The 10805-nt window shown below is 53.1% G+C and overlaps 1 protein-coding gene and 1 long non-coding RNA gene across 5 annotated transcripts; one reads left to right on the top strand and one right to left on the bottom strand.

Moving 5' to 3' along the window:
- Window positions 1–4440: 4440 nt before the first annotated feature.
- On the bottom strand, window positions 4441–5529 carry LOC148678473 (uncharacterized). Its single transcript, XR_015939176.1, has 2 exons — window positions 5483–5529; window positions 4441–4610 (listed from the first exon to the last, which is right to left on the bottom strand). It is a non-coding gene; the product is annotated as an uncharacterized LOC148678473 (long non-coding RNA).
- On the top strand, window positions 4593–8783 carry slc61a1 (solute carrier family 61 member 1). 4 transcript variants are annotated; one of them, XM_088633593.1, is made up of 2 exons: window positions 4593–4664; window positions 6362–8783. In XM_088633593.1, exon 2 carries the CDS (start codon window positions 6588–6590, stop codon window positions 8064–8066), a length of 1479 nt encoding a protein of 492 aa, XP_088489719.1. In that variant the 5' UTR covers window positions 4593–4664; window positions 6362–6587; the 3' UTR covers window positions 8067–8783. The 4 variants fall into 4 exon arrangements, with proteins under 4 accessions (XP_088489719.1, XP_088489716.1, XP_088489718.1 ...); XM_088633590.1 differs by having other exon boundaries at window positions 4594–4712; XM_088633592.1 differs by having other exon boundaries at window positions 4607–5064.
- Window positions 8784–10805: the final 2022 nt, after the last annotated feature.

Consider the following 10805-nt stretch of genomic DNA (forward strand, 5'->3'; position numbering starts at 1 on the left):
CCTTCGTGTGTGAAGTCTGCCCAGTGGGGAGAGTTTTTACCACTGTGGTTCGACGCCCATCTGGACCCCAGGAAGCTGATAGCATTAGCTACAAACAGCAGAGGGCCATTCTCCCCATTGAGAATTTCGCTGCCTAGCAGCTTGTTGGTTCAGATGCCCTCATCCAGCCATTTCACCAGAGAAGCTTGGGCACCATAGCTGTGTGCGACCTGTTCCAGACTCCAACAACCCTTTGCGTAGAGGTGGCTCCTGCACCCTGGCTCTCGAGTGAGACTCGGCACCCCTCTGCACTTCTCCCTGATGATCTAGGTAGGGGTCCAAGTTTAACACAAGATGTACTTATACAGTATGTTCCCCCTGAAAATGACATTTTTCCTAGGCTCATTTTCAACATTGAGGTAAGGATTCTGGTAAAGCTGTTCCATCGTTGCTCATGTGCTGACCTTTTACAGGCGGCATATCCAGACATCCCAGGTCTCCCAGAAATCAGCCTCTCCTCCCTGACTCCCTGATTTTTTTCAAGGGGTATCTCACCCCCCTGAAATCAGTTTTTCAAAGTTGGGATGTGTGTATATCTGCAGCAGAAACATGATGAAATACGTTGGCTCTGGCTCCTTCTTCAGAGACTGCCAGGAAGATTCACGGCTTCGTGCAAAGAACTGACCTGGAGGCGCCCGTCTAGGGAAGGGCAGGTCGCATCTACAGATGATTCATCCCTCGGAAACAGCTGTACGTACCGTCCCAGGGAGAACAGAGGCTGTGAATTTATGAACTGGAGGAGGGTCCTAATTCGTTCTATTAGCGGCGATAAGCCTTCGCTCTCACATGCTGCACACTCACAGGCGATGCGGGGAGTCACAGCAGCAGCTCTGAAATTCTCCCCCGTGTGAGATTTGACCCTGGCACGGGGACCTCGGCGTCTCCGAATTAAGCCGGTATTAACAGTTCAGTCCCCCCCGGCACGATAGCGTCGCAAAAAAACAAACAAACAAACAAAAACAAAACGGGATTTTACGGGCGGTGTTTTGCCTTCAGGGTTCCGACTGTCAACGCCTGCACAGTCTCCGCCCGCCCCACACTGAAAATAAAAACGCCGTGGACCGGAGTAAAAGTTCCTCTCCCACGCACTCGCACTCAAAAATCAATGGAGAGATTGTGGTGCGACTTGGAAGGAAAAGATTCCCCATCGTGCCAGCAGAAGTGCCTCGCAGGGGGTGGTGTCACGTATAAGACACAAACACCGGCCAATATACTGTCTCCCCCCGCACAGACACGGGACCTCAGTGCGGTGCTGGGACTCTCCAAGCCCGTGAAAGAGCCGTGGCCCGGTCTCCCTCCTTCTCTGCTCTTCCAGCAGGGGCGCTGGAACAGGGATTCGACATCCCCGTGCAGACGTCTCCTGCTGCTGGAGCCCCAGCACCGAGGAGTGTGTTTGGCCGGCGGCTTTGGTCAGTGTGTTTTCCTGGGGTGATCCAGTGGGATGTGGGGTGAGGAGGGGAGAGAACCGCGGTTCGGTGGGTGAGTTGGATGGGAACAGGTGAGTATATTTCCAGGTGCATGGGATGGAGAAAATAAGGACAGGGAAGCCCCGGACAGGCCCGTGTGCACCAGTGGGCCCAGCTCTGGAGCCCTGGGAGACACAGCGCGGAGAACCGCGAATCACTGGCCCGCTCCGTGCGCTCGGGGAACCTCAAGGGATGCCCGACCGTCTGCACCTCTTATTAAAATGACACCCCCCTAACCACTCCAATTAGGTAGTAATAATAATAATAATAATAATAATAATAATAATAATTGCTTACACTTATATAGCGCTATTCTGAACACTCCATTCAAAGCGCTTTACAGGTAATGGGGATCCCCTCCACCACCACCAGTGTGCAGCCCCACCTGGATGATGCGACGGCAGCCATAGTGTGCCAGAACGCTCACCACACATCAGCTCTCAGTGGGGAGGAGAGCAGAGTGATGTAGCCAATTCATAGATGGGGATTATTAGGAGGCCATGATTGGTAGGGGCAATGGGAAATGTGGCCAGGATGCTGGGGTTACACCCCTACTCTTTTCGAGAAACGCCCTGGGATTTTTAATGACCACAGAGAGTCAGGACCTCGGTTTTACATCTCATCCGAAGGACGCCGCCTGTTTACAGTATAGTGTCCCCGTCACTATACTGGGGCATTAGGACCCACACAGACCGCAGGGTGAGCGCCCCCTGCTGGCCTCAATAACACATCTTCCAGCAGCAACTTTTGTTTTTCCCAGGAGGTCTCCCATCCATGTACTGACAAGGCTCACACCTGCAGAACTGCAGTGGGTCGCCAGTTGTGAGTTGCAGGGTGATATGACTGCTGGCTGACTGCTGGGTTTACATTGCATACTCTGGCCGTCAAAGAGGGTGAGTTTTTTTTTTTTTCACGTGTGGACTAACCCGAAGGCACGCGTAAAAAACAGCAGATCTGCGGTACAAGCAACCGAATCCCTCATATATAGGCAAAATGGCGGTGGTTAGATCGCCCTCTGCTGGCAATAGGGGGCGTTGCAGTTTTCCGAGGCGCCAGCGCTGTGGAGGTCTGGCTACGTGTCTGGATTCTTCACCACAGAAAAAACGATTTCACCCAAACCCTAGGTGTGTTAATTGGTACCATAATTTGGGCCTTCTTCAGGTGTCACGTGGAGCCTTGGAGCCACACCTGAAGAAGGCTCCACGGCCGAAACGTTGTGTTTTCTGTCTTCTTTTTTTCAGCATGGAATCAACCTACTACTTGTTCCTTTGCAGCCTACGCACGCTGACGCAGCTGCCCACCTGAACTACTACATTCTGTAGATTTGACCTCTACTGGTAATAGGTTATAGTTCCTGTTTGTAATTAAAGGGGAACACAGTCAGATACAGAGCACATGCCTTTGTAACTTTGGGGTTTTGCAGCGACAGCACAGCTGGGCAGCTGTTTTAGCTCCTTACAACCCTCGTGTGAAGAAGAACAAACGTTTCATTTCTGTAAGAACACATTAGGCACTGAAAATGACATATTTACAACCATTTCACTGTAATTCAGCTGGGTTACTATTTTAGGGCTTTTGGCAGAAGAAGTCATTTTCTCTAACTCACAATTTGCCTTTGAGAAAACATAGCAATATTACTTCCTTGCAAGACTAACATGAGCTTAAATACGCAAAATAGTTCTTCATTGTTTTACTGAATAGACGAACAACTCGTGCGCTTTGCTTCAGTGTCAACTAGCGTTACTTCAGGTTCTGCAGGCAATAGAAAATCTTTTCAGAACGGGAAAGCCTCTATGCACTGTGATGGACTGGTGTCCTGTCCAAGGTGTGCCCTGTGATGGACTGGTGTCCCGTCCAAGGTGTGCCCTGCCGTGCACCCGTTGCTCGGATAGGCTCCAGCTGCCTGACTTGGAAGAAACGTTTAGGAAATGGATGCCTGGATGAAGACCTGTGTGTGGGCGACATCTAGTGGTGATGAAGCGCACTGCCTCCCTACCCTTGAAGCGCCAAAGGACGGTTTCGCGGGATAAGACCGTTTGGCGACGTTGCGATAAATCTAGAACAACGAAACCGCTGATGTGACGATTATCCCCTTCGCCTCCAATAGCAACTCAAAACTTAACCCCCGTCCTACTGCCTGTGAACACTGAGCCTGCCCGTAGCTCAGCCTGAACTCCTTACCCAGCTACTCCTGGGTAACCATAACATCATAACATCCCCGGCGAAACCGTTCTATAACACTGTACTCTAACCCCTCTCAAGGCCGAAGGTTAACATATAATGCATTTAAAACCGAGAGCAGGAGACATTTTCTTTACGGAGAGGGTTGAGGGGGTGTGGAACAAGCTATCCAGTCAGATTCATGAGGCAGATACCCTGGCTTTTTTCAAGAAACGGCTGGAGGAGATCATCTTCTTGTAACTGCTCTTGCATTCTAATGTTCATAATATTAACCCCGGCCTTCATCCTTACCTAAAAAAATAATCCTCACCTTCTATCCCAACTAAGCCTGTACCCCCGAAAATGTATGGAAACGAATAGGAACATAGGGAAGTTAAAAAGAAACGAGAGGGGACCGACTGGCCTGTCTTGACTTGTTTGTCAGGTATTGGATCTTGTCCATCAGTTTCATGTAAGAACGCGGGAGAACGCATGTACCGGTTTTCAACCTCGTATGAGCTTCACTTGTTCCACACACCCACACCCTTTAGTGTAAAGACGCCTCTACTGTGCTCAGTCTTTAAACCACTTGTGGCCTCTGGTTGGTGCTTCACTGAAGATCCATTGAGCTGACGAAGACAATATTCCCTCAAGATATCAGATTCCAGGTAATCAGTTCAGGCAGAGTAATTGCTACAGTTGACAAACGAACTACGTTTAACGTAAATAAGGCGCTGTAAATCGCTGGGATTCGATGGCACTGGATACGAGCGTATGCTCTGCAAATACATTTTAATATTCAGATCAGATGAAACAGTGCAGGAGTAATAACGGACAGGTTGCCACAGATCGATTATTGTAAGAGGTCCCACAGTCTGGAAGGCACTCGGGTCACATGACGAGTTCTGGCCGCAGTGGCTTCAGGGAGGGGCGGGGCGTAGAGACCTGCGGAAGAGAAGTGACGGATTCGCGAGCGACGCAAGGAGAAAGGCGTTTGACGTTAGTATTTGTCTTTTTAAACATACTGTTGAGGAAAATCTTCTTCAGGTATGCTCCTCCATAGAACTCAAAGCTTGAGCCTGATATAAACCAACACAAGGCTTAACATGAGATTCCCATCTCAAAAAACGGACAGGAGGGTGTCCCTTTGACGAGCAGTTTCTATTATTTAGGCTGAAAACAAATGTATAACTATAAAAATCCTCAGTTTCTTATCAGGGTTAGCTTCCCTGCAAATACAAGTCTTACATGCGGACACCGTTTCTGTTAGTATTTACATTATTGTAAAGAGGAATAAGCAACACGTCGGGGCTGTATTGAACATACAAGTAATTTTAACTGCGAAAAATCATATCATACGTTTTTGACACTGAAAAGCGCTCAGCGCTGGTCAGGGAAGGTAAGTTAAACAAACGTGTTTTATGATTTAGTCATGGCAACGTGTTTATCATTGTTCATATACACATTGCATGTTCCGCTGAGACTAATCTAAATCGTTTTATAACTTAGCGGATGTTAAAGGTTTTGATTTTATTCTAACAACCGTATCGCATTTCTGCAGGTGAGGAAGGATAAGGACATATTTGATTGATGTTAGACAATGTAAGTCTCAGAAATAGTTTTAAAACTTTTTTTTTTGCGGGGTCCTGTGACGTGGTTAGTAGTGGCGCTAATATAAGTAGTCAAAGCAATGGAGTTTCCGCTCCTCTAGTTCTATTTGTATTTGTAAATTCTTTATACATTTAATACAAATGTTTAAAAAAAGTCAAAGCAACGGAGTGTTCGCTTGCTCAGGTAGGGTGTACGTGGAGCCGTACCGAGGAAGCGGAAACACCGCGTAGGCGAGCAGGAGAGCTCGCGGCCCGTGCAGCTTTGCAACATCCTGGTCGCTTGGTGTGTTAACTGTCCAGGCGCTGACCCACCTTCCCGACCACCTCTCGGGGGGAAGTCGTCCTGCCCGTCCTGTCGTGGTCCAGGCCGTCGCAGTGACCTCTGGAACAACTGTGACACGAGTCGTGCTTGAAATCTAAAAATCAGAAATAATTAAAAGTTTGTCACAGTGGTGCAGTGGTTGTTAAAAATAATTAAAAAGACTGCTGCTTAAAGGCAGACCGGTGGGAAACTGGTCATTATCTGTCTTGTGCTTCTGGGAAACGTAGCTCGTTTTCTTAAGTGAAAGTGTTGGTGCTGCAGCCCAAGGAAAACTGGACTCTGGAACTGCTGTTTGCCCAGGAGGGTGACTCCTGAAGAGCTCTGCCTGTTGTAACTGCCCACGGGGCAAGAGCTACCAGCCCTCGCTCTGCCCGGCGCCAGCGGGCTCTCTCAGCCACCTGCCTCCAGCTCACAAGCGATCAAACCAGGGTTAATCGCAACTCATCACAGGTGCAGTTTTCCTTCCAAATCAAAGTTTATTCCCATGTCTGCGTCAACCAGCACCTGCTCCAGTCTGCGACTATACACTTGTTATCCTGGTCCCTCCAGCCCCAGTTTGTGAATCTGCCCCGGAAACAGGACAGTGGCTGTCCTGTGGGTCCGGCCAGCTCTCGCCTGCACAGCTGTGGCCATCCAGTGCTTCTGTCCCCTGCGCTGTGTCCCACAGATGGACCCCCCATTCCCTGTGTGGGACCTAATTTAGGAGAGTGTCCAGAGCTTCCCTCTGTGGGTACTACTGTGCTGATCTTTCTCTCTCCTCACAGGGCTGCTACTCCAAACTGTCCCAGAGGCTCGAACACTGCCCAGCGGAGCAGATACCCCAAACTGTCCAAGAGGCTCGGAGACTCTGAGAGCGAGAGAGCGGTTCTCTGGGAGTGAGTGACAGGAGACTCTGCTGCTGAAGGGTCTGAGGGATCGGGGCTGGAGAGGAGAGGGCAGTCTGGGCTGGAGAGGAGAGGGCAGTCTGGCCTGGACCCGCAGTGAGGCACCATGCTGGTCACCGCCTACCTGTCATTCCTGGTGCTGCTGGCCCTCTGCCTGGGCCTGGAGCTCAGCGCCTGCCGCGCCCAGCCCCGCCAGGCCGCCCATGCCGCTAACCCCGTCTTCCGCAGCTTTCAGACGCTCTTCCTGCGCGGCTACCTGCTGGCGCTCTGGGCCGACTGGCTGCAGGGGCCCTACCTCTACAAGCTGTACCGCCACTACAACTTCCTGGAGTCGCAGATCGCCATCCTGTACGTGTTCGGGCTGGCCTCCTGCATCCTGTTCGCGCCCGTGGCCAGCTGGCTCCCCCTGGCGCTGGGCCGCCGCCGCACCTGCCTGCTGTTCTGCGCGGCCTACGCGGCCTGCTGCCTCACCAAGCTGTCGCGCGACTACTTCGTACTGATCCTGGGCCGCGTCCTGGGGGGGCTCTCCACCTCCCTGCTGGCCACGGCTTTTGAGGCCTGGTACGTCCAGCGCCACCTGGAGGCCCACGACTTCCCCCGCGAGTGGATCCCCGCCACCTTCTCCCGGGCCGCCACCTGGAACCACGGCCTGGCGGTGGCGGCGGGCCTGGTGGCCAACCTGCTGGCGGAGTGGCTGGGCTGGGGGCCGGTGGCGCCCTTCCTGGCGGCCGTGCCCGCTCTGGGCCTGTGCGGCTGGGTGGTGCTGCACGAGTGGGGCAGGGAGGAGGCGGAGGGGGGCGAGGGCCGGGGGGCGCTGGCGGGCTCTCTGCAGCCCCCGACCTCCTCCCTCTCTCCTCCTCCACCTCCGCTTCCCCTGCCTGGCCGGGCCCGGTTCTGGCGGGGCTGCCTGGAGGGGCTGCGCTGCCTGCTGGCGGACCGGCGCGTGCTGCTGCTGGGCGGGGTGCAGGCGGCCTTCGAGAGCGTGCTCTACATCTTCGTCTTCCTCTGGACGCCCGTCCTGGACCCCCACGGCCCCCCCCTGGGCATCGTCTTCTCCTGCTTCATGGCCGCCAGCATGGCCGGCTCCTCCCTGTACCGCCTGGCTACCTCGGCCCGCTACCGGCTGCAGCCCGTGCACCTGCTGTGCCTGGCCGTCCTGACCGCCTTCTTCGCCCTCTTCATGCTGACCTTCTCCACCGCCCCCGGGCAGGCCCGGCCCCGCGAGTCCTTCCTGGCCTTCCTGCTGCTGGAGCTGGCCTGCGGCCTCTACTTCCCGGCCGTGGGCTTCCTGCAGGGGCGGGTCATCCCCGAGGAGCGGCGGGCGGGGGTGCTGGCCTGGTTCCGGCTGCCCCTGCACCTCCTGGCCTGCCTGGGCCTGCTGGCGCTGCACGGGGAGGTGTCGGCGCCCGGCGGGGAGGGCGAGGCGGGCGGCGGCACGCGCCACATGTTCGCAGGCTGCGCGGGCATGATGCTCGCCGCCCTGCTGGCCGGGGTGAGCCTCTTCACCCTGGGCCGGCAGGATGCCCAGCTCCGCCTGGAGGGCGGGGGACCCGCTGAAGGGGGCCGGGGGGAAGGGGAGCTCTGAGACGGGCGGAGGCGAGTGGAGACAGAGTCTGAATGTATAGTCTGCTATACAAGGACAGCAGGGCCCATGCAGGGGTGCGGCGCTGCCCGTCGCCAGCAGGGTTTTTCGGAAACTCGCCAAGGCCGAAATAAACTGCTGAGCACCAAGGCTGCCTAGAGACAAGTTCCTTTTGTACAGCACTCTGCGGTTTGCAGATTGGCGCAGCGACAAAGGCAGCATCGGTTGGCTTTAAGCAGAGACGTGCGAACTCAAGAGCCCCCCCCCAGGCCTGCAGCAGACGCCTCTCCCGAGTGCCAGAGCTGTTGGCTCCTGGGAAAGTGCGAGGTGTGTGGATGCTTGGCGCTTCTGCGCGCCAGTGGGGCACGCCTGGTCGCGTGTGTTCGGGGTAGCGGTGGTTCTGCAGCGCGCGTGACGTGGTCCCACACACGGACTGCGACACGCGCCAGCGGTCAGCACGCGACCCCCTCTGGGCTTCTCCGAGGGAACGAGTAATAAACCTTCCCTCGTCACGTCTGACTCCTTCTCTTCCAGGAGACCCTTTTGTAAATGGGTTCAGCTGTGCCCTGGAAGCGGGGGGGGACTATAAAAAGATAATGGGCCGGGATTTGGCTGGAAGGAGTTAATGGAGGACTATGTGCTGTGTGGTCAAGGGAGACCTTGCTGGTAGTCAAACCAAAAATCATTTCTTCGAAATAAAAGCAGTTTTGGCCTTTGGGAGCCTGTGTGCTTTGTTAACCTCTGTTGTGCTCTCTGCGTCTGTAAGGTGGACCTTATTGTTTGTGCTTCCAGCTCTCTGACAGGGGTGAGCAATGAATCCAGAGGCCTGCTTCAGTTTTTCAGTTCAGAGCATCGATCACCTCTGTCAGACTCCAGTTCCTGAAACAACATTCCGACTCTTCCCCTGTTTTTCCTAATCCTGGTCTCAAAGTTACCACAACCCTGCAGGTTGTTCAGGTTATGGGGCTACAGTCCACTTAGTTCTATTGGGCTCTTGGGATGTTCAACAGATTATGGTTAGATTGATCCAGTCAGGACCTTGCGATTTAGATATAGTGAATAATGAATGCATATGTTTCAGTGGGAACTAGAGTAGATGGTGCAGTGTTCATCAGTTCCCCTCTCTTCCTGTGGGTCCTGTTCAGTGTGGGGGGGTCTCTCTTGAGCTGTTCTGCTTTTAAACCTGAGAGAGGTCACGACACACCCTGGTGAAACACAGCTGCAGACTGATTCCAGGACTCTGGTGCTTTAGGATAATTTCCTATAGGGGCAGTGAGCTTAATTCCTCACCTTGAAGGAGTGTCTGATGCAGACCGTTTAAAGGAACTGGATACTTTCAGTCTTGGAATGAAGGGACCACTGGCAGGAGGTCCTGACTCAGGTCTTGACAGGTTACTGACAATATCATCCCACAGGACTCATTCAGGGCTGACAGACATTGCTTCTTTACACAAAGGGTGGCAGGTGTGTGGAACAAACTGCCCTGATGTGTTGAGGAGACGGGTTCTCAGGATCTCTCGAGAAATGTCTCGAAGGGTTTCAATAATAATTAATAATGGCATTACACTTACATGGTGCTTTTCTGGACATTCCACTCAAAGCCCTTTTTACAGGTAATGAGGACTCCCCTCCACTACCACCACCCATCTGTTTCCCCAGCTAGATGATGCAACCATAGTCACAGTGCACCTGTATGCTCACCACCCATCAACAGGCCAGACCTGCTTCTCTTCAGTGGACTGCCAGTGGTGAGCTATAGCTTCCGAATGTAACCCTTAAATTCTGGAGAGAATGTTGCAGCTCATCACCACTAGAAGGTGCTAACTCTGCTAGCTGCAGAGTTCGCTTTCTCCTTCTGTAGAACCTTCCTCTGTGTTTATCTGGCTCTGGTGCTCCTGGTTGAGAGATCAATGCTATGGCCTGTGCTGTTCTGTTTTCATATGAGGGTTATATAAGCACAGAATCAGACAGACAGATGGAGACTTGCAGTTAAGAGGCTCGTATTTGTTATCTGGGGATAAGCCCTATTACAACCCCTCTCTTGATCAGTTACAAAACCAACTTAGAAACCCACCCTGTCACAAGAAACTTTTACTCCTTTGTGGCTCAGTGAGAGGTTGTATAGGTACCAGGGTCTGTGCAAAATTAGGCCAGCTAAAGCCCAAGGGTGAGATCTCCAAAGAGAGTGCTCTGCGTTTGCAAAACAGTGTATCTGTGGAAACCCATGTTCCGTGGTTGAAAAAAGAAGTGGGTTCCATGGGACTGTTGGCGTGATTTCTCATCGACGTTTCACTTTAGTGCGAGCTCTCTGTGACGTCTCCCTCCTTGCTGGGCATTGATTCAGACATTGACTTTAGTCAATGTGTTCTCTCCTGTGTTGACTGCTCTGCTCCTTTTCTGGCTCTCCTTACATCCTACTCTGTCCCTCGGTCCCTTTCTGTCTCTGCCGTCTCTTCTTGCCTCCCTGTTGGTGTCTCTCGTTCATCTGTCATTCTTTCTCCCCTCCCTCCCTGTCCTCTCTCTCTCAGATCGTCTGCTCTCTGCCCTCTCCCTGCACACTGGGGGTCCAGGCAGAGAGGCTGCTGTGAGCACGGTGCTGCTGCGTGCTGTTACATAAATGTTACATAAATGGGAGAGAAACGCAGTGGCAACAAGACTGAAAGGCTCTGAAAACGAGCCCTCTCTTCCTCTTCTCTGCATCCTCTCTCCCTAGCTGCAGAGCATTGAATCTAGACCTCTCTG

This window comes from Lepisosteus platostomus, chromosome 1 (genome assembly GCF_059453375.1).
Source record: "Lepisosteus platostomus isolate fLepPlt1 chromosome 1, fLepPlt1.hap1, whole genome shotgun sequence".
In the NCBI taxonomy this organism is placed as follows: Eukaryota; Metazoa; Chordata; class Actinopteri; order Semionotiformes; family Lepisosteidae; genus Lepisosteus; species Lepisosteus platostomus.